At 36.5% G+C, this 27,935-nt stretch overlaps 2 protein-coding genes across 2 annotated transcripts; one reads left to right on the forward strand and one right to left on the reverse strand.

The window, feature by feature from the left end:
• The first annotated feature begins 2,150 nt into the window (after positions 1–2,150).
• On the forward strand, positions 2,151–18,481 carry LOC127442026 (PDZ domain-containing protein GIPC1-like). The gene is made up of 6 exons (XM_051699694.1): positions 2,151–2,662; positions 13,378–13,563; positions 16,234–16,414; positions 17,018–17,136; positions 17,215–17,296; positions 17,503–18,481. The coding sequence occupies exons 1-6, from the start codon at positions 2,390–2,392 to the stop codon at positions 17,652–17,654; spliced, it is 993 nt and encodes a 330-aa protein (XP_051555654.1). The 5' UTR covers positions 2,151–2,389; the 3' UTR covers positions 17,655–18,481.
• A 919-nt stretch (positions 18,482–19,400) lies between these two features.
• LOC127442036 (thioredoxin domain-containing protein 12-like) lies at positions 19,401–27,386 on the reverse strand. Its single transcript, XM_051699707.1, has 7 exons — positions 27,243–27,386; positions 26,578–26,638; positions 26,418–26,470; positions 26,250–26,323; positions 21,859–21,928; positions 21,630–21,713; positions 19,401–20,251 (listed from the first exon to the last, which is right to left on the reverse strand). Exons 1-7 carry the CDS (start codon positions 27,343–27,345, stop codon positions 20,172–20,174), a joined length of 525 nt encoding a protein of 174 aa, XP_051555667.1. The 5' UTR covers positions 27,346–27,386; the 3' UTR covers positions 19,401–20,171.
• Between the last annotated feature and the right edge of the window lie 549 nt (positions 27,387–27,935).

Consider the following 27,935-nt stretch of genomic DNA (forward strand, 5'->3'; position numbering starts at 1 on the left):
TTACATTGCATGCCTATGTACAGTATGTCAGTGACAGTGCAAGCTTAAAGTACAATCTATGTCTGCAAATAAATGTTTGGCTTTTGTTCCCCCTTCAATTTCAGTTGTGCAGTATTAACTTGAAACATTTAATTGCAACTTTATACAGTATCAGTATTACACAGAGTAAATTATATAGATGTATTTGTTTGCCTTTTTCATGTGGTTTACATTTCTTAGTACTGTTACAGGTCCTGTACTCTTAGTAATTTCAAGTTACATAATGACTTGCTAAATGCAATGAAGGACTATGTTAAAGTACTTTGGATGGTATTCATGGTAGGTATTCTAAACATTTAGCTATACTCGAATGCCTTTTTCAGGTCTGATATGTCAGATCCAAGTGCGAGCAATTTTGTCTTTGACAGAGACCAAAATATTACATTGAAGTGGTTACTTGTGCTCTGGGTTCACATTTGCCACATGTATTCATGGAAAATCATGGAAAGTTGTAGTTTTTGCATAATCATAATTATTTTAACTTATATTTTAAGTCTTTTTAAGACTTTTTTTCTCCCAGTGTTTTGTGTTTGGAAGGCAGTTTCTGGAAAAAATCCTTATGATATAATTAATAAAAATCGATTTACTCAAGATTTAACCCTTAGATGCATGGGAATTTCACTGAACACTCATGCATATTTTGGTCTTTAGAGACCTGGCACTTATATCTTTCACAAATGGATCTACAAAATGCCTTTTACAAAATTACATATTGTGTAAAATGTAAAATAACTAGACAATTAGAAAATAATATAATAAAATATATTTTAATATATTATGTTTTATTTTTCATATATCAAAGACATAATGCAACAAATGAGAACAAATCTAGAACAGAATTCATACATTTTCATGAGGCGCAACTGGCTGTCAAAAACATTACACATAACACAAGATACACAAATATTTTCTCAGGAACGTTTTGAGTCTAAATAGATGCACAACTTACTTAATTTCAGTATAGTACACCCAATTGTTGCTTCTACGTCAGCTAGCAATGTCAAATGTAAATCAAGTCAATCACTGAATCAACAGCGCCACCTTGAGTAAGAAATAGCATGTATAATATGTATGTGTACATGCATATGGGATACTAATAATTCACCATTGTCACACAGAAAATCAACATGATACAGTATGTATTTGTATTAGTTCCCGTTTTCATGCAGTTTAAGTGGCGTACTCTTACTCCGCATACATGTGGCTCGGTCAGTAAGCAGATTTCTCCACGGCAATGTAATTTTCCCACAGCACTTGTGTAAACACACATGGCATCCGTGGAAGACTTCAACATTTTACTCTCTGTTGATTTGCTTTATTTTCAGATATTCTAGAATTGTTGCTGTGTTTGTTTCCTTAAATTACTATCCAACCTGCAGATGAATTGCTATGTGGGGGTTTCCCTCTTACATAAAACTCTGGGATTCCCCCGGTGTACAGCACATATGTCCATATTTTACATTTGTGTGTAAAATGGGTATAGTTTATGTGTATGTGATTTTCCCACTGTACTTCCAGAAATGTTGAATTATTTCCGCTGTGTTGACATTCTGTTGGGCTCCATTGTTATCCCGGTCTGTTCCAGGCAGGTGCACTCTTCAAACACCCATCAGAACACCATGCGTTTACATGACCACAATAAGCTGCGTTTTCAGAGAGAAACCTAGATGTGTTAAACGGCGTAAAGAAATCGACGTTCTTGTTTACTTGACGTTTAAGAGCACCGCTTTCCGCAAAAACCCTGGAATATACAGTTTTCTTGAGTGCATGGAAACGTGGTCAGTGTTGAAAGAAGGCCTACTGATCTTCCTCTTTATAGCAGCTGTAGTTTCTGTGATGACTCGGCTGTGGGAGCACGCCCATCACTGTTATGAAATCTATCAGTTTTTGTAGGAAAGTGTATCTACAGCAGTGTGTATTAGTATGTATTAATAATCTAATATAATCTAATCCGAATAATCTATATCATTAGGTTTTAACTATTTTGTTCCGGCGCATGTTTAAAGTCATTCTGCTTTTGAGTTTAAAAAATCATTAATGCACACCTGAGCCAGGTAAATGAGTCTCTGGATGACGTCACAACACACCGTAGACTCCTTCCCAGAGCGCGCGCGCGCATTCGCCAATAGAGTAGCCCATTGTTTGAGCACCAACGACTAGAGAGTTTACAGTAGATTCAATCTACCTGTTGCATACCGCCGTTTCCGCTCTCTGGGTCGCTTTCGAAGAGAGGAAACGGCCGCACCGAACTCAAAGAAATTCAGCAGGTTTCATTTCTTCTTCCAATGCTCTAGCTGTCCGGTTTCCGTGTGTTTTAATAACCCCCCACGGATTTACAGGAGGAGCAAGCATGCCTTTGGGACTCAGGAAAAAGAAAAACAAGTCAAGGGAAAGCTCGAACTTGGTGGAAAATGAGGAGGTCGGCGCACACTCAGGTGGAGGGGCAGGGAAGTCCACCGTGAACGGTGGCGGTCTTCCACCTCCACCTGCCAGCCTGCGACCGAAACTGGTGTTCCACACGCAGCTCGCCCACGGGAGTCCCACAGGCAGGATCGAGGGTTTCACGAACGTCAAAGAGCTGTACAACAAAATAGCAGAAGCGTTTAACCTAAATCCGGATGAGGTAAATCTCAAATGTTAATTATATTTCAAAATCTCGATGAATAAATTATGTGGGCTTGCGTCAGTACGCAGGCAGGCAGTGAGTCAGAAAAAAATACACAAACGAAGTTGCAAATGAAAAGCATTGGCGGTCGGTGTTTGCATAAGGTGCGCCTGTCTGGGGACAGGGAACTGACTTGAAAATCCCTAAAATTATCATAGGCTTCAAGCATTAGTTGACATTTTCAAACATTGTTTATCAATTAGAACTTAGTTCTGGTAATAACTTACAGCTGCTTAGTTTTGTTTATTTCAAGGTATTGCGCTAATTGAAGATATAGTGCAATATAGTGTCATATGCATGAGTCACTTTTAGTTTGAGAGATCTGGTGGATAACGACATAAACACTAAAGGTGAAATGCTTTATTGCTTTACTGTATGTAATCAAACATTCAAGATTGCTGGCAGCAAATGTAATTTTTTTTTGGAATCATTCATTTGATAAATCCATACTGTTTGCTAACTAATCTGAATATTTCAGAGATGTGGTGTTTACAGCCTTTCTTCAGTGTGTTGTCTGGTCCCTCACAGCTTTAATCAGTTAGTCCGCATAGGTCCTGTTTTGAAAATACATATGGGGGTACAGTACAATCCAAAAATTAGTCAGAATAGGAACATGGCTGTTTGGACAGAAAAATGTGGTGTGTTGTGTCAAAGTTTTAAAGGTATAGCTTTACATGTATAAAGGTAACGCTATCTAGGTATGGCAATACAATTTCAGTAATTCAACAGATTTTTTTTCTTTATAAATTATTGTATAATATTCAGTGAAACAGAACGGGATATCCCATTTAAATGTTTTCTGATGGGGGATTTGGGGCACCCACAGCATCCCCCCTCCCCCCACGAATTTGACATAAGTTTGATGGTGGCCGCCCATTCTATGGATTTTTTTTCTTCTAAATTCTTGTTTAATATTCAATGAAACAGAACGGGATATCCTATTTAGATGTTTTATTTGACTAAAAGAATTTTAAATTTGACTGAAAGAAGTTTAATGGTAACCACCCATAGCTGCTGTGGTTATTTTCTTATAAATCCATCGCTAATTATTTATTCATGTGCAAGAGTGGTTCAGACCCGAGGAGGAATGGTGGGATGGTATAGGAACAGTGCAGGTCCTCAGAGGAAGTCCCTCACATCCTGTGCATTGGGAACAGCCCTAACACATGATGATAAACTGCTTAGGCCTCCCCAGGGATGGAGGGCACACAGACGAGTGCATACCGTGCAGCATTTCGTTACCCTTACATATACTGTTCAGTGATTATTTCTTAGATGGTTCTATCAGTAATACGATGGATTCTTTTTTTAGCAATGTTGTTAGCAGTAATTTGACAGCTGTTAACTATCATGGATTATTTGGTATATTCAAATTACGCAAGCAAATTACATGTTTTTGCTGCATTCAAATCCTCACCGTGTTGACTTTGATCAAATTAAGTTGGCTCTGTTAAAAAGGCAATGTTGATCTGGTTAGAGTGCCTTCTGTTAATGTTTTAACGTGTGCTTGAACAACATTCATTACCATCCTATGCAAAATTAATGTGACAAAGAGACTCAAAAAGACAGTCAAGTGTCTGGCAGGCTGAAGTTCTCACGTCAGTTAAAGTGGTTTAACGCGGGCAAAAAAGACATTGTAAGGCTTCATAAGTAATTTTACGGGACTTTACTGGTCAAAGTCTGTTTATTACCAGGACATTTGAGCTCTTTTGCACATGTTCGACTATGTGACTTCTCTAAGTGTCCATTCTTGAAGACAACAAGTCATTTGTTTAGTATTTAAATGCAGGTCTCTGTTTAACATCCAGTTTTGCTTTCTATTTTTGTAGGATTTGGTAGTGGGTAATTTAGGGGCAGTAGTAGTTTGTTGTGTCCTCATTCCAGGCTAGTAGTCTTTGAATCATTGAATACATACAATACCTTGCCAAATGACCTTGGTATCCAGTCAGTTTACTGGAAGATATAGAAACATAAACTGACTGATAATCAGAAAAGAATAGCTGTTATAATCCATTCAGGGTCTTGTAAACAGAAAATAATTGTCTGGCCTGTTCTGATTACAAAGAGCGGGTGTAGTGTGTGACCACAACAGATATCCTCTTTGAAGTCCTTGTTAATACTTATTCAAAAGCCTTTTGTAAGTGCCCTATCGGCAGTTTTTTTTAATGCCAATTATGTTAAAATGCAGGGCCACATTAACAATTCCAAAAGTGCGGAAAGACCAATTATGGCTTGGGAATGGGTGGCGAACATAGACATTTTTAAATGTAAATGTAATGGTTTCTACAGCCCATCCAGTTAGCTCTAAAGGGATAGTTCACCTAAAAATGAAAATTCTGTCATCATTTACTCACCCTCATGACTCAGTTACCGTTCACTTTCATTGCATCTGTTTTCAATTGAATGCAAGTGAATGGTGAATCAGGCTAACATTTTGTCTAAAGTATCCTTTGGTGTTCCATTGAAGGAAGAAAGAAATACAAGGGTTGAAATCACATGAGGGTGAATAAATGATGACAGAATTTTTATTTTTGGTTGAATTATCCTTTTAAGATTGAATAAAGCAGTTCAGCATGGAATCTTTGATATTTGTGTAATTTTAAAAGTCAAATCAGTGGTCAATGGTTGGGTTTACACATCCTGTCATGGGTACAACAGTGATAGTAGGAATCTTTTTTTTTCTGTTTTAAAATGCTAGATAGACAGAATTAGTGATTAATATTTGTCATATCAGAATCATCCAGTGTGACTGACACACACAGGATATCTCTGTGTACCATTGGCATAGCACTTTCATTTACCCCATGTTGACTACAGTACTTGTAAACTACAGTTTAGAAGTAATATGTACAACCTAGATTCCTTTAATGCTTCATAGACAACATCACCCACTGAAGAGAGAGACTCATGAAACAAATCATGTAACAAAAGCATTTACCAGGAATTCAATTATGAATAATTTGCTGATAAGGCATGTAATTCTATATTGTTTAGTCTATTAGGGTGAATCTCCTGTCAAAAACATGTGCGGTTATTTTTCAACCCAAAATCAAAAGAAGAAAACAAGAAATTCGCTTTTGCAAAAAGAGAATGAAGCCTATTTTAGCGTGTGATTATTATTTTCATAACAATTATTCACCACCCTCCTATTGTCAGTAATGCTTGTACAGTATTTAACCAGCATATATGTATTTGTTGTACTTCCTTTAATTTATGATGTAAATTAAAATAATTGTGTCTGGACAGGATAGTTTTAACATGGATCCATTACATTAATGAGATTTAATTAAACCATGAAAAGAATATCAGAATGCAAATTCTTAATGGTTCTAAAATGGCTCAGTATCTTAACACAAACTAAAATGTATTTTTCTTTTGACGTTTTTTCTACTGATTAGTCTACAGTATACTGGTGTGTATTTTGGTGCCATTCATGCACACTGTCATAGGTAAACTCTTTTGGGGATGTGAAGTATTGACTATTATTTCCAAAGTGCAGCATACAAAGGATTTTTTATAAACCATTCAGTTCAGTATTCACCAGTCGCAAGGCATTTCATTGGCAATTTTCACCTCAGACTTGGGATATTCATGTAGAAGCAGAGTTTTGTCATTTATCTGCTTGTCATGTTATGTTCTAATATTGTTACCCACACTGAGAACAGGGTCATTATGGGAATATAATTTATCAATCTTGAAACATGTCATTCAAGTATGTACTTGCTTTTGTCAGCTGAATGGAATGTGTTAAAACAAGACACAATCTGAGTCGTGCCTTAATTAAAACTTGTTTGTAGGGTTGTGTTGTAACTTTAGACTTCATCCGTGTACTTGGAATATTTTTTTCATCCAAATGTAAGATGGTTTTCATGGTATTACCATTATTTTGTATTGTACATGTCACTATAGGACCTAAAAGCTGCACTCGGTAATTGTTTTAATGATAGTTAATCGCAGTAGTTTTCAGTTGCCAATGCCACTGTAGAAATTCACTATTCACAGTCAGCCATGATTATTTCAACTCATGAGTGAAAGTGTCCAATACCAAGGCGGTTTCTGAGATTAAGCGAGTAGTATTCGGCTGGTCATGTGATTCTAATATGGCAGCCCCCATGTGCGGACCCTCTCCATGTAGAATAAAACAGCATTTATAAGGTTACTGATATGACTGGAGTCTTCATTTAATGTGAGTGCTCTTGATTTACATATATTGCAAAATTACAATTCATGTCTTTAGGAGTTAAACCTTTTTAATGAGGAAAAAAAATGAATGCACCTGTAAACAGTCATGTTTGATAAGAACTTTTCATTTTTTGGATAAACTATTCCTTTAAAAACCTCCCCAGCGTTAATGGTTACCTCTGAAAAAATGTTGATGAGCCTTATTTTGCAGTTGTGAATGGATTTACACTGTAATATTTAAGCCAGTCAGTTAGTCAGTCATTGTAATGAATGATTTGATTGTTCCCTTTACTTCATTCTTTCCATCAACAAACATGTTCATGTGGTATTAAATGTGGCTGCTTCAGCATTTTGACTTTTATGTTAATCTTAATTACCTAAACCAGCAAGACTTCCTTGGCCAACTTTCTTTAACAGAATCAGATCATGCAGGTTGATCTAGCTGGTGAATGCTTGGTAATATTGGTCCACCAGCTAGACTAGCACCAAACCAGCCTGGACCAGGATGAAAATGTTAATATGGTCTAATATGGTCTTTGCAGCAAGCTATCCATTAAAAAATATTGTGGTATGCAGATTTCCCCCACAATCCACTTTATTTCCTTAGAGTTGTTAACTCACTGTACACAGTTTCTATAATGAATATACTAAGGATTCATTATATATAAAAACTATCAAATGCGTTATAAAATTAACGCAATTAATCAAGAAGCCGTTATAAGGAGTTTTCCTACCAACAGAGCACCTCTGTGTTTTTACAAGTCTCAGTCAGTAGGGGGCAGTAGCTGCAGCTTCACCTGTATAGGCAATGCACAGCTATACAGAGAAGAAAACAACAGAATTGTAGAGCGGATACCTTTAAGTTTCAAACTACATTTAACTTGACACAGCTGGTGTATATACATTCACCGACCACTACACCTGTACACCTACTTATTCATGTGCTTATTTAATTGTGTGGCTGCAGTGCATAAAATCATGCAAATACGGGTCAGGAGCTTCAGGTAATGTTCACAACAACCATCAGAATGGGGAAAAAATTTGATCTCAGTGATTTTGACCATGGCAAGATTGTTGGTGACAGAAGGGCTGGTTTGAGTATTTCTGTAACTGCTGATCTCCTGGGATTTTCACACACAACAGTCTCTAGAGTTTACTCAGAATGGTGTCAAAAACCAAAAAACATCCAGTGAGCAGCAGTTCTGCGGACAGAAACTGTTGTGGCAGCACGAGGGAGGACCTACACAATATTAGGCAGGTGGTTTTAATGTTGTGGCTGATCGGTGTATGTCTGAAATCTATTCATACCTTTTTTTTGTTGTTGTTTTTGTTGGGATTTTTACCCTTTCACCCAATTTGGAATGCCCAATTCCCATTGCGCTTTTAAGTCCTCGTGGTCACGTAGTGATTCGCATCAATCCGGGTGGCGGAGGACGAATCCCAGCTGCCTCCACGTCTGAGAGGCTTCACGGCATCCGCCGCGGCATCCACGCTCAACTCACCACGCGCCCCACCGAGAACGAACCACATTATAACGACCACGAGGAGGTTACCCCATGTGACTCTACCCTCCCTAGCAACCGGGCCAATTTGGTTGCTTAGGAGACCTGGCTGGAGTCACTCAGCATGCCCTGGGTTTCAAACTAGCGAACTCCAGGGGTGGTAGCCAGCGTCTTTTTACCACTAAGCTACCCAGGCCCCCTACTCATGCATACCTTAAGAATGTACTGTTTTAATGGCTGAGAAGTGCGTCCTTCATCAGATACAGTACATCATTTTAAAGTACCCAGTTTCGGATGCAGGACCTCTGTTTTGTTCCATTCAGATGTGCTTCGATAAGCAGTTTGAAAGAAAGAACTTACCTGGTGTGTGTGTGCTTCTCCAGAGTGTTGAGTGCTGTCTCTGCCCCGGACAGAAAGACACGGTGTGCTGTGTTGAAGCTCGTTGCTGTGATGATTCAGACCGCAAGGTGCCGCCGAAAATCTCAAAATTAAAAATAAGGCCTATCTTTGACTCATTTGTGTATAGTTATCACTAAATTTCAATTTAGTGATAACTCATGTCACGCATGATCATTACCGATCATCGGTTTCATGATTGATCATTGCGGTCACTTCCAAGTACTCGAGTACTCGTGCCCATCCCTAAAATATATTGGCTTATAAAGCCACTGTATTGTCTAATCAATGCTTTACTCATCTGCCACAATAATGTAATGTCTTTGAATTATCTGTATTATTAAATATATTTATAATTTTTTGATTATTTATTAAATTCTTTATTTGTTTTTCTGCAAATACTGATATGCGAATAATTGCGATTAATTTGATGTCATGTAAGTAACTTATAGATTAACAGCCCTCTTTTTCTAGTTATGCTCTGCTCTAAAATACTTCACCAGTCTAATATTAGAGGAAAACTTTCTCACACGTGTGTCCTATTTGAGAAGTAAATCATTCTTTTGAGCAGTTCTTTTCAACGAATTAGTTAAATCAATTCACAAATTCATCTGAATGATTCTTTAGAGAATCTGTCTGAATTTGAAAGATTTTTAAACATGTTTATCCTTTAATCACAATTTAACAACTGTAAAAGTCATGGAAATTCAAGTGTGAAACAACATCTTATACTGGCGTCCTGGAATTCCTGGTAAGGGTTGTTTGTGGCCAAGTTGATCGTTCACCCAAAAATTTGAATTCTGTCATTATTTACTCTTCATACCTTCTTGTCAAAACCCATATGACCTTCTTTCTTCCGTGGAACACAAAAGGTGAATTTTTAAAAAGTCTTTACAGGGTGTATTTGCCCTGTTATACAAGTGAATTGTCTGTCAAGCTCGAAAAAGGACAAAAGGGCTTACATCTCCTTTTGTGTTCCACGGAAGAAAGAGAGACATGTGGGTTTGGAACAACATGAAGGTAAGTAAATAATGACATGATCTTCAGTTTTGGACAAACTGTCACTTCAAGTCTTTATCAGCTCATTTCATTTCCTGCTGTTCTGAGGAGTGTAATTCTGAAAGTCGGACTGTTGAAATCCTTGCCTCATTCTGTGGGTGTGTCCCGTAATGTAGGTGAGATATTTGTCAGTTCCAGAAGGTTTTTCTCATTGAGTGTGGGCGGGCACGTCAGCACATGAGAGCGTGGCTGCCTAGGACGTCCTGTGTCTCTACAAACGTGGCGAGTGTAAGAGGAAGCATGATGTCAGCTGCAACCTTGGTAACGCTGAGTAGGTGTCTGTGAATCCGCCCACAAGCCCACAGATAAGGCAAGAATCCGCCCCTCAGCCAGCCAGGGCAGAGCAAAGCTGGCTGTCTAGCAAGCAACAGCCCTCTCCTCCCCCTAGTCCCTACGAAAGCTCCCCCTTAATCCTGGGCCTTTTGATATTCTCTGGTAACCAGGGCAACAGTCTTGTACGCATGTCAGCTGATGTGTGTCCAAAGTGCCTGCAGTGCACACAAGGAGGGGAAAACAAGTCTTCTTTGTTGGAGTGTCTACACCACCAAAGGTCGTTATAAAGAGCTGGTACGGGCCGATTGTTTTTTTTTGTTCTTCGGAATTTCTCTCCAAATTGCGTCCAAAGGTCGTCCGAATCTAGAAAGTGTGTTGTAATAATCTGTCTCAACAGAAGGTTAAGCACATGATTGTCTGTTTAAAATGAATCTAATTATAATGGAATAAGTGAAATGCGATGGTCTTTTCTAACTTGTTCCTGTGTTAGTAGTCCTGTGTGGGTAGAATAGGCTTAAATAGAGGTATTTACATTGCATGCATTTGATACACACTTTGAATTGACTTCAGAAAATGCATTTGTAGCTGTATATACAGTATGTTTGCTGGAAATTTAACTTTTAAGTGCTATGCTCTACCAGTTCTGCTCTAGCAGAACATTCTGCAACAAGCTTTCATTGGCCAAGTTTATCCACCATGAACCTTAAATCTGGTGTCACAGGTGACCAGGTATCACATTTCCCCGGTATCATGTTTCCCCATTGCTGCCAGGAAGTCACAATGACAGACATGATGCCAGATTTCTAGATGATTGACACCAGTGTGACCTTATATGCTTGGCTTTGTTGACATTTGATATGAGGGTATGAACATCCAGCCACCTGGCATTTGGATGTCAACAAAACAAATGACACTGACCACTGTTATTAGATGGACAGTGTCATAGGAAAGTCTGTGCATGTAAATAAAACATTGTAGTTTGTACATGTCAATGTGCGGTTTCAAAATATGTTTATAGGAATAGGTCGCCCAAAAATGATAATTCTCTCATAATTTACTCACCCATAATCAGTCTTAAACTCATGTAAGATATTTTGATGGAGATATGATGTAAATATATCCAACAAGGTAAATCAATGGGGTTCAACACGTTCAAGCTCCAAAAAGGACATAAAGGCAGCATAAAGGTAAACCATACCTTTATGGATTATGGACTACTTCGAACTTCAAATCATGATCACGCCTAGCAGACTGCAGATGGCAAGATTCATAGTGAAAAAGGAGTTACATTTTGGTCTGTTCTCACACCCAAAACCAATTGTATCGCTTCAGAAGACATGGATTAAACCACTGGAGTTGTATGGATTACTTTTATGCTGCCTTTATGTCCTTTTTGGAGCTTGAAAGCGTTGGACCCCATTGACTTGCATTGTATGGATATACTGTATATTCACCTATCTTCATCAAAATATCTTCATTTGTGTTCCGCAGAAGAAGTTTAAAACAGTATAAGGGTGAGTAAATTATGAGAGAATTATCATTTTTGGGTAAACTATTCCTTAAATATTACTTCTAGTATTATGTAAGGCACAATTATTTTTAGGTTTATTGTAATGGCATCAGTCGGTACAACATTGAAAATCCACCTTATGAGCAATGTAGGAGATTCTGTTTCTAATACATTTTACTAATTTTATTGTTACACCATTGACTTTTACACACCAGAGTAAAACAATTTTTTTTTTTTTTCAAAAGGAACACATTCTTTATTAGACCACACTTAATCTGTGCACTGTGAAATTATATGCAGTGAATTGTACTATGAATTTAAATATGGTAAGATGTGTTAAATAGCTGAGCATACTTCTTGGCAGCTGAAAGTATTTTCAGATTAGCCAAAATATCTAATAAACAAAATATAATTCCTAGTCAGTCAAAAATCCCAAAGGAAGCTGCACTGAATTTGTTGTTGGGTTAACTTAATTAAATTGTCGACATTGGTTCCACACAATGAAACGGTGTTTCTTTGATATGAAATTAAAATGTAGGCTCTACTCAAAAACTTTGTGTAGTGAATAACTCTTTTATGTACTCCACCAATCCAGTCCCATGCAAATCATGCTGGGAACTGGAAATCCCCTGCCCGGTTTCAGCAATACATTGATGCAATATTATTCACATAGTCCCAACACAACTGGATTAAGTGAACATAGGATTATACACAATGAGATTAAGTTGAGACCAAATGCTAAAGAATTGTGTTGCATTAGCTCATTTTATATAAGTTGAGCAAGCAGTAAAAAATCACGTTGAGTGAACACCATCCGTTACAAGTCTGAATCCATTTAAACATTTCATAGCAATGTGATCATATCACTTTTTGAAGACTGTGTTGAATATCACTTGGACTTTATGCAATACAGTTATGTTCTCATCTCAAACTAAGTTGATTTCAAGTGTACTGGTTTAGTATCTTCAATAGAGCTGCTTTTCCTTTTTTTTTTCAGTGTGTGTATAGCATTCCTTACTGAATTATATCATACTTTGTAACCAATCCTAATTGGATCCAAGAGAATCCTGCAAGAATTAAATAAGATCCTACTGGATTAACAGAAATTCCTACAAGGGTTTTGATTGTTATTTGATTATGGAATATTGTGCTATCTTTAACAAAACTCTACTTGTATTGAAATGGATTAATGTCTTGCTACTGGACTATTGTCTTACACTATTGTGTAACTGGAAAGTTACAGTAAATCACGTAGGGAGCAATAGAAGTTTTAAAATAATGAAGAATTTCTTTAAATTCCTTAATGTCCTGCAGGACAATTTTATCCTATTGGCCACTATGTGTTCTAAAGTATTTTATGTTGGAATCATAAACAATAAATCCTTTGACTAAGGAATGTGTACAGGATTCTATAATTATTTGGATCCAATACTGAAGGATCCTAATGGTATTGGAGAGGAATATGAAGAAGTTTGTGAATGACGGCTGCTAGAATTTAGGAAATATGGAAATAAGTGAGCATTGTTTTGGATATTCCTTAGCAATTTTTGTCGTTTTTTTACTTGACAGTTTTAACATTTTTAGCTTTGGAGAGGAAAAATGTAATGTTTGCTGAAGTTTATTGTTCGAACACTATATATTATCACAGTGCAGCTACTACTCTGAGAACAATTTGCATCAATCCTCAATGAAACCCACATTTGCCAAGTCACTGTAGCTGAATCTCCTTTCTCAATGTTGTACTATAACAGATCCTGTTTTGCACACTCAACACCCACAAAATTGATATGGAGAAGCTGCTGGGAGGACAGATAGGACTGGAGGACTTCATCTTCGCTCACATTAAAGGGATCAAAAAGGAGGTGGAGGTGTACAAAGCAGAGGAGGCACTTGGACTCACAATCACAGACAATGGAGCTGGATACGCCTTTATAAAGGTACACTCACAATGCTCCATTTATTCTAGAGCAGGGTGTTATTAAAGGATGGAGGCCCTTTTGCAGTACAGTGAACACAGCTTGTTGTCGTACCTGCACTGCCCAAATACAATGATGATTTGCATTTTTTGAAATTAAGCAAAACTTGTGCCTGGAAAGTGTTTTATAACCTTGCACAATGTACATATAAGTGTACAAATAAAAAGTACTATTTACCTTTTTATGTTTGACGCTGGATTTGTTTGGCCAAGCTTAGATTGATAGTAATCAACCGAGTATGATTTAAAAGTGGCTGTGGGTGTACAAAAGGCCAAAGAAGATTGGGAAACACTCATATTGTACTACTCAACATTAAATTAGTATATTTTGGACAAAAACAGGTGTCAATTGTGTTTCAGGCCATGTCCACAAGTTTAAAAATGCAGTTTTCAGTTTCCAAATGTCATTGTTTTCCAAAGTTTTTGAAACGCTTCGTTTTAGGTAGAGAAAAACGCAACTCTAGTGTGCATAAGAGGCGCAAACGAATTAGTGTAGACGTTTTCAGTTTCCTACTGTCATTGTTATCCAAAGTACTGTATGTGGTTATCGAGAGTGTTTTAGAAAGTCTCAGGTTTCAGTAGTTGAGAGGCGTAAACGTAGCAAAATCAATGTGTTTTCATTTGACAATACCATTTTCAGTTTAATAACGTCATTGTTTTTCGAAGTATGTGGTAATGGAGAGCATTTTCGAAAGGAGGAAAATAGCATTCTTTTGTGGATAAGAGGTACAAACAGCTAAATTAATGCATTTTCATTTGACAACACCATTTTCAGCTTTCTAACATCATCTTCCAAAGTATGCGGTAATGGATTTCGATAGGAGGTAACGGCATTCTGTTGTGGATAAGAGGCGTAAACGTAGCAAAATCAATGCATTTTCAAACAACAACATATTGTAGACATGGCCTCTAATTCTTTTATTATTTTTGAATATTTTAAGTTTATTTGTAATTTCTTTAATTACAAATGTTGCTTACTAAACTTTAGATTTGCGAAACAGATTTGTTCAATTGCTACTTTGTTTTTTTAAATAATTTGTGATCCTAGAATGTCAGCATATGTTATTCTTAAAATACTTACATTATTCACAATGGCACAGCTACAGTAAGAAGCCTTCCTGCTCATATTTCACATTTCATGCAATTGAGCATGTAACAAATGTGATTTTTGAACACTGACATGAGTAATATTTATTTGAACCCTTTTAGCTCTGAAGATGTTTTTAAAGATTTCCTGTTTCAGTAGCATGCCCAAAATTAAAGGCTTATAACTACAAAAAACACAAAGATGGTCAATTTTTTGGTATCATTTTAATTTTTTCAATGACATACAGTAGTAGATCATGATAAATTATAAGACTCTCAGCCTAAGAAACTGCTGAAAAATCACCAAAAATGATAATTTTTTCTTCTTATATTTCATATTTGACATTATATAATCTCAGGGTGTAAATAAGGTAGCTCAGAAAAACCACTTTGTTTTGATCCCAATCATGTCACCTGTGAGTAACATTTTGTGTTGATAGGACAAAGCAATCAAAAGTTATATCATTACAAATATAATTTATCCTAGTGTCCAAAAACATCTCCAAGTGTCCAAAAGCTCCTCCAAACAAATAAAACATAATAATAGTACATACATTGTACATTACACATGCAAACACAACAATGGCTAAATGTATCCTCTCTCTCCAAAGCATGCAGGCATAAGTAACGAGATCTCAGTTCCATTCTGTGTCATTTGAGCCATCACTGAGTCTGTATTGTGTACTTGCCGCAATTTCCTGGTGGCCATATGTAATTGGAGTGAACTATCCTCTCTGCCCATATTTGGATGACTTCCACCTCTGGTTGCAGCAATCTGAATCCTAATACGATTGGTTTAGCGTTCCATGATGCTGGACAACATACTATATCATTTCCAATGCAGTCATCTGATTTAGGAAAGCTAATATGTTTTTAGCCAGATAGCTAATTATGTACTGTGTGCACATTGTGCTTTGTGTGGATTATTGAATGATCTATGCATCCGAGTACATTGTGTGAGGGCTCGTTTTAAAGATAATCGGCTCCTTTAAGTAATGGTATGTGATATTTTATGTTCCATTTATTTTTCTTGAAGTTATATGTGAAAACAGCTTAATAGCAACACCTGTTTACATATAATATGTATGTCAAGGACATGTACTTGGCTGTTACTCGCTATATTTTTGTCAGAGTAAAAATATAGCTGGTTGTATTCTTTGAGAGCTTTCCAACAGCATATGACACAAGGCTATTTGATCAGTTTGATGTTTTACCAATTAAGATATTATGAGCAGTGCAGTTTATATATAAATTATCAAAACAGAACACTTCTGATTTGTCTAGAAGTGTTCAAAGCACTTGTTCAGTTTTGGTCATAATGCCTACATTGTAAAGTAGAGCTTCTAAGCTTTAAAATGATACCTATTTTGTGTTGATCAAGACTGTAGTTATTAATATTTTAATAACTTTTTTTCTTGGCCATCTAATCTGAGTTTAAAGGGTTAACAAATATAGTGATTTAACTAGTTCAAACCATGGTTCAATTACCGTCGGTCACATACTTCACTGTTTTACCAGCCTCTGTTTTGTGTTTTGTTGCTGGCAGAGGATCAAGGAGGGCAGTGTGGTGGACGGGGTGAAGGTGATCTGTGTAGGAGATCATATCGAGTGCATTAACGGAAAGAACATTGTTGGCATGCGGCACTTTGAGGTGGCACGAATGCTGAAGGAGCTGCCTAAAAACCAGTCTTTCACCATCAAACTGGTGGAGCCCATGAAAGCCTTCGGTTTGTCTTATTTATGCTTGTTGGACCAATATTTCTGTCAGGATATTCTAAGTTAAACAATGTATTTGACAGTTGTTACACAGGTAGTTCCGATTATATTTTCATGTCATGCATGTACAAAATTCAGTGCCTTGATTACTAAAATTGCTTTCTGTGATTTGATAGACTTGCCCTCCAAAAGACCTATTGGACACTTAAAGGAATATTCCAGGTTCAATACAAGTTAAACTCAATCGACAGCATTTGTGGCATAATATTGGTTACCACAAAAATTTATTTTGACTTTCCACTCTTAAAAAAAGGAAAAATCTGGGTTACAGTGAGGCATTTACAATGGAAATGAATGGGGTCCAATTAAAATTTTCCTAATAATCTTTCTTTAAAATGTTTTGCTTAATGTGATTTTGTTAACTTTAAAATAAATGGCACTTGCTTAATGTTTTGCTAATGCAAAGGCATACAACTTTTTATTTTTAAAGTGTAATGTAGTGTTCAAATACTTCTTGGGGCCACCATTCGCAACTTCACCTTGTGACCTATTAAAAGTTATTTTGTAGATTTAATGTGCATTTGTTTGAAGAAAATTCTTATTTCACTTGGCAGAGATGCTTGAACCAAGGTCAAGGGGAGGCGGAGCCAAAGCCTCAGGAGAGAACAGAGTAGGCACAGGCAGAGAAACTCTTCGATTGCGCTCCAAGGGTCCTGCCACAGTTGAGGAGATGGTAAAAGTATTAGCATCAGGATCACTGATACTCTAATAGTTGATAGTGTATCTAATGCCTTTCTATTACTCCACACAGCCCACAGAGTTTGAAGAGAAGGCTGTGAAGAAAGTGGATGACCTTCTGGAAAGTTACATGGGCATTCGAGACACTGAATTAGGTGAGACCACTGTAGTGTGCATGAAGTCATAAACGTTAGAGCATAAATCGACTCAAGTTAAGCTTGAGATTACATTAGGCTGAAATAGTTGCATGGCTCAGACTAAGTCCCTTTATTGCGGGGGAAAAAGTGACTTGCATTTGCAGATACTGCTAGCATGAGTGTATAGAACAACAGTATTTTACTTCCTTCTCATTTCTGCACAGCGGCAACAATGGTGGAGGTGGGCAGAGACAAGAACAACCCTGATGAGTTTGCCATGGCTCTGGACCAGGCTCTTGGTGACTTTGCCTTCCCTGATGAGTTTGTGTTTGATGTCTGGGGAGCCATTGGTGATGCCAAACAGGGACGGTTTTAAAACACCAGTACACGGCACGCCCATCCCACCACACACGGCATTTAAAAACTGAGCTAAAATGATGGGGATCCTGTTTATAGTCATGCAGTTTATAGCTGGTGTACTGAACATTTGAATTTGTGATTGACAATAATGTTTTTACAGAAAAAAAAAAAGCTCTGCTGTATTTTTCCGCACATACATTTTCCAGCCTGAGTGCATTCAGGCACAAGGTTTGGGCCTATAAGGAGGCGAATTTAGAGAGTTTATTTCCGTGGGAAACATTTATAAGTGGAGCTGGGAGTGTATCATATTTAACACAAGCCAAGGGAAAGTGTGATGTTTGAAACAATCTTGAATATAATTTTGTATAGAATTATTGATATAATTGTCTTTTTTTTTTAGAAATATATATATTTAGATCTTTTAATTTATTTGTTTAATAAAGCGGTCAGACTTTTGACAGTCAAAGACTTTTAATTGCTGATTATTTTTGTGTTGGATGCTCTGTTGGAAAGTGTCATCAGATTTTAAAGTCAATTAGTTTGGAATATACAAATACAAAAAAATTAAAAACATTGTTTCAAGTTTTCATTTTACCTTAAGACAGTGCCAACCAGACAGACCGTTTAATTTAGAAATATCACAAATGAACAATTCCACATTGTTGATTTTAATGTTAAGACTTTATTGTACAATCCATAAGGGATCACTTTGTATTTTAGTTGGGGGGGTTTTTTGTGTGCCTTGACTGTTGCATTGTCAATTGAATTTTGGATGAACAATTTGTGCTCAAATAACATGTTTTTTTCTTTGCCCATTTTTCCACATTAAAGGTGAAAAAAAGATGCATTAAATGACCAGTGAACCTGATAATTCACTATGATAAAATAAACTGTTACCCTTCCAGTCCTGCATTACTATGGTTATTATTAGAAGTAATTAAGGCGTCATCAACTTCAAGATCATCCAAGATTGCCATATATAATTCAAGCCACAATATAGAATTTAATTTGTAGTCAAATCATTTGAGAATAATTATGCTTAACATCTCGTTCTCATACAGGGCATAAAATGCTTGCAGCAAAAGGTCCACTGTTAACAGCATATAGAAGTGAAGTTTTACTCTTTACAGCTTATGGACTGAACCAAGGTCAGGGATGTTATAATAACTGGATAATGACTGCCCCCTACTGTACCACAAATCATTAGTTTACTTCAGTAGCTCTCTCAGCCAGTTTAAGTGTGTGGCACATTATTGTTCAAACAGTTCCATTTGATCTCTGATAATTAGTTGTATAATTAATTTCATTAGACCTGGAGCAGAGCCATAATTCTTTTCAAAGTAGGCCCCCTCCTCTGCTGAGCCCAGTAAGTATGCTATAAAACTTGTGTTAAGGTATTTGCTGTTTTTTTTTTTTCCATCCAAAAATCACCTTTTCTTTCTTATGTCACTACCACTACCTTTACACCAAATAATTTCCATGACTTTTACTTAGTTTAGAAATAATTTAGATTTTGCGAAGACAACGCAATTTCTAGCAATGAAATATTTTAGAGTGGTGCATAACTAGAAAAAAAAAAAAGTATATTAACTATAAAAAATGTACATTAATTTTTCAGGCCTAGAAAGATTTATTTAAATATGCCCTAATATTACCTGGTTTTCATGACTGTGGGGACCCAGTGACAAAAATCTAACTGATACAACTGTAGGCTTGTCTACAGTGTTCTTAGCTTTCAGCTAACACTGAAATAACCATACAATATTTTCTATCAACTTTATTTGTCTCGTTTTACATATTGGTAAAAAATACAGTATGGCAAAGAAAATTCCCTCTCGATCCAAAAAAAAAAAAAAATAAGAAATTTCAGTTTACATTAAAGGTCTTAATTCACAGGTCTATAGTAAAAATGTGTCTTTAAAAACCAAAGGCAACTCCATATATTGAGGAGGACTAAATACACAAGTTTAAGAAATACTGTTAACATTTCTAATCTTAACATAGCAGGACTGTTGAGCTCATAAAAACTTACCCCAATGCTTGTTTCTAGGCAGGTAAAGTTTGTGTATTATAAGGCCCTTCATAATGGCTAACTGGCTCTGTTGCACTGCAGCTTGCAAGATAAGGCTTGGAAGCACATGGAATTGCTTTACTGGTGTGTTCAGGGTGTTTCTTAGTCTGACAAAATGTGGAGTGCCTTGTGAATGCAGTTCAGGGTCTATACCATCATGTTATTAGGTTTTCAACATATAATGATAATGTAAGCTGTAAATGTTTTAAAAAGCAGAAAAAACCCTTTTTAGCACCCTTTATGTGAAATGGACAAAGTATGCTTTGGTTTTCAAAGTAATGAGCCAACCTACCACAAGCTGTGTACTTTATAGATGCATTCTGAATTCCTTCACTTTTGAAGCTAATCTTGTGCCACAGCAGTTCAAATGAAATGACAAGAGAAGTTGAGGTTGGAGATTAATCTAGTGTGGCCAGTGGAGTGACTTAGTGTATTGGCTGAGATCTTTCCATGTTGAACTTCTTACAGTTCATCTCCAATATGAGCCGTCCTGAAGGCATCACCAGTCAGCTTCTCTTGAGCTTCCTTCATGCTAGTCACAACTGCACATAGAAGAGACAGGGGTCAATGCAACACGGGTCACTTGGATGACACGATTTCACAGAATAACTCTACAATTTTGAGCTACACTGGTTTAGCATTGATGCAATGCTTACTATACACAGAGACAACAATGGTGAGAGTTTGCACTCAGTGGCAAAATAGAAACAAGTCTATAGCACCAGACATCCATTTCTGGGTTTGTCTTAAATTTGTAATTTTTTCACAGACCCAAGTCCGATTTGTTTTGCAAATCCAATCTTTAGAACAGACTCTCCGCACTGTCATTTTGGATGTGTTCACTCTATAGCCAAAGCCACATAGTTCATGGGCCAAAATGAGTACATTCAGACACAGCCAGAGGCAATACAGCACACGGTGTATGTTGTTTTACTTGTGTATGATATTCAGATTTCAGACAGAAAAACTCTTAACAGACTAATATGGAGATGTGATGTACTTAATAATACAAGTAAACAAAGACAAAAAATAAAAAGGCAACTACAAAAATAATGTAAACAAAAATCAAAGGGACAATTACAAGAAAGGGACTACTACAAAATAATAAAGTAAAAATAGGGGCAACTACAAAAAAGTATAAAAGATATAAAAGGAGTAACTACACAAATAATTAACTAAGTAAAAAAGGGGCAACTACAAAAATAAAGTAAATAAAAAAATCAAAGGGGTAACTACAAAAAAATTTAATAAATACATCAAAGGAGCAACTACAAATGAATAAGTAAATAAAAAAATCTAAGGGGTAACTACAAAAATAAAGTGAATAAAAAAAAATATCAAAGGGGTAACTACAAATGAATAAGTAAATAAAAAAAATCAAAGGGGTAACTACAAATGAATAAGTAAATAAAAAAAATCAAAGGGGCAACTACAAAAATGATAAAGTGATTAAAAAAAAAATCAAAGGGGTAACAACAAAAAGAATAAAGTGAATAAAAAATCAAAAGGGGTAACAAAAAAAAAAGGGGCAACTACAAATGAATAAGTAAATAAAAAAAATCTAAGGGGCAACTACAAAAAGAATAAAGTGAATAAAAAATCAAAAGGGGTAACTACAAAAAAAAAAGAAAAAAAAAAGGGGCAACTACAAATGAATAAGTAAATAAAAAAATCAAAGGGGCAACTACAAAAATAAAGTGAATAAAAAAAATGTACAAAAACAAACAAAAATTCAAAGGGGCAACAAATGATAAACAAAAAAAAAGGGAAACTACAAAAATGGATCTCGCATAACATAAATTCAGATTTTCCCCCCATATATGGTTGGTGAACCTTTATTTGACAGACTGAAAGGAATTGGGAACATTGAAAATGTTACTTTAAGCTTCTTACTCTCTTATATAATTTCTTGTATCTTACCTTGATCTGCATTGCTGTAAAAGTACTTGTAGTTGGGATTCCCATTCTTGTTTGTGATTTCAGAGTGGACATTACCAGTGGGATCTACCAGAGAACAGAAATATTTGTATCTACACCAAACTCTGAAATATCACGTACAATGAATTCTTTCCAATGCAAAGGTTGAAACAATAAAGGTTCTACACTATTGCACATTTGCTTAGACGATTTGTTTATTTCTATGACCTACCAAGAAAAAGTATTCTAGGAATGTAACCGCCATCTGGACTGAAGGTCTCATCTTTTGGCTCCTCTTCATCCTATAGCCAGATGGGACATAGGGGAAAATGGCATACAACAAAACAGCACACGGTGATACATTACAAACATTAGTATGGCACAGAGCAAAATATTAGGAGTGAGACGTCTTTTACAAGCCCAAGACAGCTTTTAACAAATTAACTTTAAACAAGTAAGATAAATGCCAACAGTTAAACAACCTATTTCGTGTTGGGTATTTTTGAAAAGTAGTGGCCAGACAAATTAACATTGGGAAAATGTTTTTAAATTGTAATGTATGGGTTACAATCCCAAACCATAAGGGTTAGGGTGGAGAAAGGCATCAAAATTTAGTATCAAAATTTGCTAATTAGTTAAAACACAATTTGTTTGCACCGTACTTGGAGAAATATGTAATTAACAACTAGTTGTTCAGTTTGGTTCTGTACAATCTACTCAGATTTAATGTAAATAACTGAACTCCGTGTACAGTACAGGATTTTCAAGTACATCGTGATAAGTTATGAACCTACCCATGATTTTAATAAAATAAATAAATAAATAAATAAATAAAAAACCTGTGTAGCACGGAAGAAAAAGATACACTGGGGGTTTGAACAAGCATTTTTACGATTTTCCCAAAATTGAACCCCTAACCCAAAACTAACCATGACTTTAATAGGATAACTTTGTGTACCACAGAAGAAAGAAAACGTTGAGGTTTGGAACGACAAGACGGAAGAACATTTGTCATTTGTATTGCCCAAATAAATAAGGAATTAGTAACCAAATTTGTTCACTGACGTTTTCTTTCTTAATTTTGAAAACTGTATTCCTGTATTGTATCGAATTAAAATGCTGTTTGTTTGTTGAATGATTGGTTGGTCTGTATGGGAATAAAAGGCATACCTTTTCGTATGAGAAAAGTCATGCGATATCTTACCATTTCGTCAATTCGTACAAATAATTACGAGTTGTCATGAGACTATGTTGATGCCAACTCTTGAATTAGATGCAGTGTGTACGTGAACTATATGTGGCTCCTATAAAATGTCCCATATACAATGTATTTGGGTAGTTGACACACACCATGTCAATGTACTTTTTTTGAATCATCATAAACAGGTTAGGTTAAAATTTGTATGACTATATAAGGTAAAGTGAATAGGTCTTGTAGATGGTCTGATATTTGTGAAAAAAAAAACAAATTCTTGAGAAATGTGATTGAAAACTTTTTTTGAAATTAATGATTAAGTTGTGTACATTTGTGTATTCAAGGCGCAAGGAACGTACTTTAATACCTTTTACTTGATGGTTACACCACATTACATTTTTTAAAGTCATTAAATCACCCAAACAGCACACACAGATCTCAGAGATGTCGGTTTTAGATTTTTTTATCTGGAAAGCATCCCAATCTAATTCATGTCTGCTAAACATCTTAAAAAGATCAGATTTACAAAAATTCTAAATCATAAACATATCAAAGACATCTGCTGAATGTCTTATTGACATCCAAGAGAAACCTCTTATAGGCTTATTGCAGATGTTTAATAAACAATATTAAAAATACACCTTCCAGATGTAGACACATCAAACAGACATGTTGGAGATGTATATGTGCTTATAGGGCAAAGTCCCCTGTATAACTAACAGCATTAGCTGGGAGAGAACTTCTTTCATATGCAAGCAAAGGGACTTTATAACTGAAATATACCCATATGAATCTATATCAAAATCCAAATCTAATCGAAAGCTTGTGAATCGGAATCAAATCAGGAAATATCCATCAATACCCATCCCTACTTGAAGTTGGACACAAAAGATTACATTTTTACCAACTTTACAAATGTGTCTTGAACTAAAATATAAAGCTGCACTATGTAAGATTTTTTGGTTAAAAATTAACAAATTGCCATTATTGATTGAGTACATAAAAAAAAAAAAATCCGTGTTCAAAACAATGTCCTTACCCCAATTCACTACGATAAGCCTATAAAAATGTATATTTTGAGCAGTCGGGTCGGATTTGGCACGAAATCACAGGCTTATGATATTCATCCTTGAGTCGTTACGTCATGTCCGTAAACACAGGAAAGAAGAACTGGCTGTCATGTTCCGGCTGGAGAAACTACATTTAGTTCAGTCACTCACACGCTGCAGTCTGCATGGATGTTTATCTGTTATCCGTTTGGCAAAGTTGATTACCTGCTATAATGCTTGGATATGTTGTCTGGTAGGGTTGTTGAAGCTTATATTGCTTGTTATGCTTGTATGAATCGAACATTACTCGTGTGTTAACCGATCATGATGTATCTATGTTCGGGGGAAGTTACTGTGACATGTTTACTAATTTTTATGACTTCTGAAGTTGACTTCTTGTAATTGTTATTTTGCATATCTAAGCATATTATTTTCATGTTTAATAAAGTAGATTTTATCCCCATCATTACTGAATCCTCGTTTAATGTTATTAGATTTCGGTGTTGTTGCGTGCATTGCATAGACATGCTATTGTAATAACCGAGGCTGGACAATATAGTATAAAAATAATAAAGTTTTCTACTGAACTCGTATCAGCCATATCACAAGTTGCACATCTTCAATTGATAGGTGTAGTACGATAAAAACATTAAAGAGGTCATGAAATTCTCTTTTTTTTATAGTTTTATTATCTTCCCTGAGGTCCACTGATAAAGTTAGTAATGTTTTTTTGCATTAAAACAGTCATAATTTAGTAATATAAGATCATTTTTCACCCGGTCTCTGGTCTGCAGTCTGAAACGCTCGGTTTTAGCTTAAGCGCCTCCTTAAATCTTCAATGTAAACACCCACTGTTATGATTGGTTTACATCGCGCAGCCCCTCAAATTGAGCCATTTTTGACATTCAATTGGGAGAAAATTTAAAAGCACCAAAAAAATAAAGCTAAATGTCAGGGTTTACACATAACGCACATGCAATGTGTTGGATCCGAATATATTAAACTGTTCATCTCGAGCACAACTTTTAACACTCACACCCTGTCTACATCGGATGCGAAAGTAGAGTCAAAAGCAATAAAACCCATTATAATCAATGATGCGGTCTACCATGGAAGCGTCCGTTGCGGCGCGTCACATTGCGCCGACAGTAAACAGATGTCCCGTTCCATTTTGTACTGCATGTGCTAGCACTACTACTGACAAATAAATCACAAATAAGCTGTTTAGAAAGTTTGTGTCAACGCACCCGATGTAGACAGGATGTCAGCACCATAAACAATCACACAGTCATGATATATGAAATATATTAATGAATTTTTTGCGATCACGTCCAAGTGTTTTAACTGCCCCATCCTTCAATAACAGTTCCTTTTTCAAAGCTTGAATCGTATATGAGCCGAACATACAATCAACTCTAAAATACGCTGAAGACAAATGCACATCCAGTTTCAAGTATCATTCCATCATGTTCTCATACACCAACAACTAAAAATAGAGCAGATGGGCGAAAGAACGCGTCCATGATGCATTCTCCTATTCAGAGTTGAACGCGTCCATGATGCATTCTCCTATTCAGAGTTGTAACTTGACAATGCATCTTTTAAAATCGGCCTGAGATATGTATCAAGCGGTCCAAGACGTCTGTCTGTGAATGTCTATGTAGAACAACATTTGAATCCAGACAGGCACATGAAGGTGTCCTGTGTAAGTCCACTTTGGATGAATCTCTCATGACAGGCCCATCTGACAGACTGACTCTGAGCACCAGTGGGTGGGGCCAAGGGTGCACTGACAGAAAATAGGCTTTGCATATGCAGATGTATTTGGTCCTTGTGATGTCACAAGTTATACATATTCCAAACAAGCCGTTTTTGCAGCTTGGTTTAAATAAATGCTCTTTTTCTATTAAGGAGGAAGTTTTCAGTTCTGAAACTTACAGAATGTTTTTATAGTACAGTGACCTCTTATATGTCAAAAGATCATAGAAAATTTGATTCCTCGTCATGACCCCTTTAACAGTAGATAAAATGCTTGAATAATTATATTAACATATACTGGTAACTGGAGGTGATTGAGTCCCCTGTTCTCTATGTAAAAGCACTTTGAGTGCAGTGTCAGTAAAGCGCTATAAGTGTAAAATCATGAGATTGATCCGCCAGAAGAGCAGCGCAGAAACATGACTCACGTAAAAGTGTTCAACCACAGATATCGCTAGAGAGCACGAAGTTACATAGTGCAGCTTTAAAGACTTCTCATTTTTATCACCTCGGACAACCTTATTCGCCAATGACTCGTACATGTATACATGTTGATGCATAAATCGCAATATGCATTTCTGTAAGAGGCAAGTGAATGTATAAAAAAGCAATATTCCTTACCTCTAAGTTAACCATGATAAAGTTGTGGGCCAACTCAGAGATCTCTTTCGATTCAGCAAACTTGGGTTTCAGTGCTTAAGTAAAAAGTAAAAAATGAAAAATCAATCAAATGTGCCATAAACTTGACAATTCTTATGACAGATATTCCGGCGCATTTTACCATCATACCTTTACATGCACCACACCAAGTCTTGTGAATAATCACCATCAGAGGCAGTCCACTGAAAGAACAAAGTCACAGTTAAAGCAAAACACAAGGAAAAAGGATAAGATACTAAATGGCCCATAATATCAGATGAAAATGAAATGGATTTGTGTTCACGTGCACCTTGCTTCAGCCTCCTTCTTCCCATCCTCAAGGCTCCGCCAGTGAATGTGGTCACCAAACCCTATATTTTTACACACAAACATACACAACAAGATCTTTAACATATAATCAACACATTAGATTAGGCACAACAAGTGTGCATGTTAGGACAAGCCACAGATATTCAAGCACAGAACAAAGAGATCCAAGAGCAGAGAGCTCATACCACCATTTAATCCGAATTGACAGAGCTAACCTGATCATTCAGCATCACTGTGGAGCAATGATTTATGCCAATGCCATTTAATCATTTATGATTCATTGATAATCACAGCTGCAAATTCACAGAAACTTAGCAGCTCAGATGAGTTCACCTATGCATAAAACATGCTCATTTCACTTGTTGGGGAATAAATAGGTTAAGATCGTCAGTTAACACACACACACACACACACACACACACACACACACACACACACACACACACACACACACACACACACACACACACACACACACACACACACACACACACACAGTGTTATTAAATAAACGCGTTTTGGTAAATCTAGGCTACATGATTTTAGATCCACTTCCCGGGTCAGATACCGGTAGTCCATCATAGCTAGCTTTGTTTGGAATTATTTAGACGATAAGCTACATTTATTGACATTTTTTTTTGTTACCTCGTCCATCCCCTTCAGCTGACACCTCTCCAAAATGCGATGCAAGAAAAACCGGTATAATTGAAACCAGCGCGATGTTGAGTAAAGACGACGACATTTTCATTCCGACTGTCGTTAGCCTGGAGCTGCCTCACTGACGTCACGCAAACTAGAAGTTACAGGGTCCTAAAATCCTCCTCATTTAAAGGGGTGTCGTCATGCATCGTCAGCTGCCTCACTTTTTTTGTGCTGCCAAGTAAGAACCGGAAGCTGTTTTTATCCACCTTTTATCAGTTTATATTCTTAGCGGGTAATGTAATGTTTAAAGGTGCACTCAGTAATTCTAATCCAATACACTTTTTGTCAAATTGGCAAATATCTCTTCACAGTCTGCTAGCTGTCTGTTCTGTGAGTGGGCTGAAAAAAAAATCTAGTATTAGTACACAGACCTGGCTCTGTAAATGGGACAAAAACAAAGTGGATCGGACCGATCCACACAACACTACTCCAGCCAATCAGCAACAGGGGGTGGTTCTTGTGCAAACAGGATGGGGGGTGGGGCACTGAAAGGAGGTGTGTGTTTGTTTTGGCAGTTGAGTTGGAATATCAACAGTGTTTCTCAGGAATCACTGAGTGCACCTTTAAGGTATTACATTTGTAAAAATTGCCAAAAAGAAGAACATAAAAATGCAGATATTTCACAGAGTCAAGATG

The sequence above is a fragment of the Myxocyprinus asiaticus genome, chromosome 6 (genome assembly GCF_019703515.2).
Source record: "Myxocyprinus asiaticus isolate MX2 ecotype Aquarium Trade chromosome 6, UBuf_Myxa_2, whole genome shotgun sequence".
In the NCBI taxonomy this organism is placed as follows: domain Eukaryota; kingdom Metazoa; phylum Chordata; class Actinopteri; order Cypriniformes; family Catostomidae; genus Myxocyprinus; species Myxocyprinus asiaticus.

Coding starts and splice junctions, on each gene's coding strand:
- LOC127442036 (XM_051699707.1), bottom strand. CDS start 27,345: ATGAAAATGTCGTCGTCTTTACTCAACATCGCGCTGGTTTCAATTATA. Junction 26,324..26,417: donor TTGGTGTGGTGCATGTAAAG/GTATGATGGTAA, acceptor TTTTTACTTAAG/CACTGAAACCCAAGTTTGCT. Junction 21,929..26,249: donor TTATCATGGTTAACTTAGAG/GTAAGGAATATT, acceptor ATCTGGCTATAG/GATGAAGAGGAGCCAAAAGA.
- LOC127442026 (XM_051699694.1), top strand. CDS start 2,390: ATGCCTTTGGGACTCAGGAAAAAGAAAAACAAGTCAAGGGAAAGCTCG. Junction 13,564..16,233: donor CTGGATACGCCTTTATAAAG/GTACACTCACAA, acceptor TGTTGCTGGCAG/AGGATCAAGGAGGGCAGTGT. Junction 17,297..17,502: donor CATTCGAGACACTGAATTAG/GTGAGACCACTG, acceptor ATTTCTGCACAG/CGGCAACAATGGTGGAGGTG.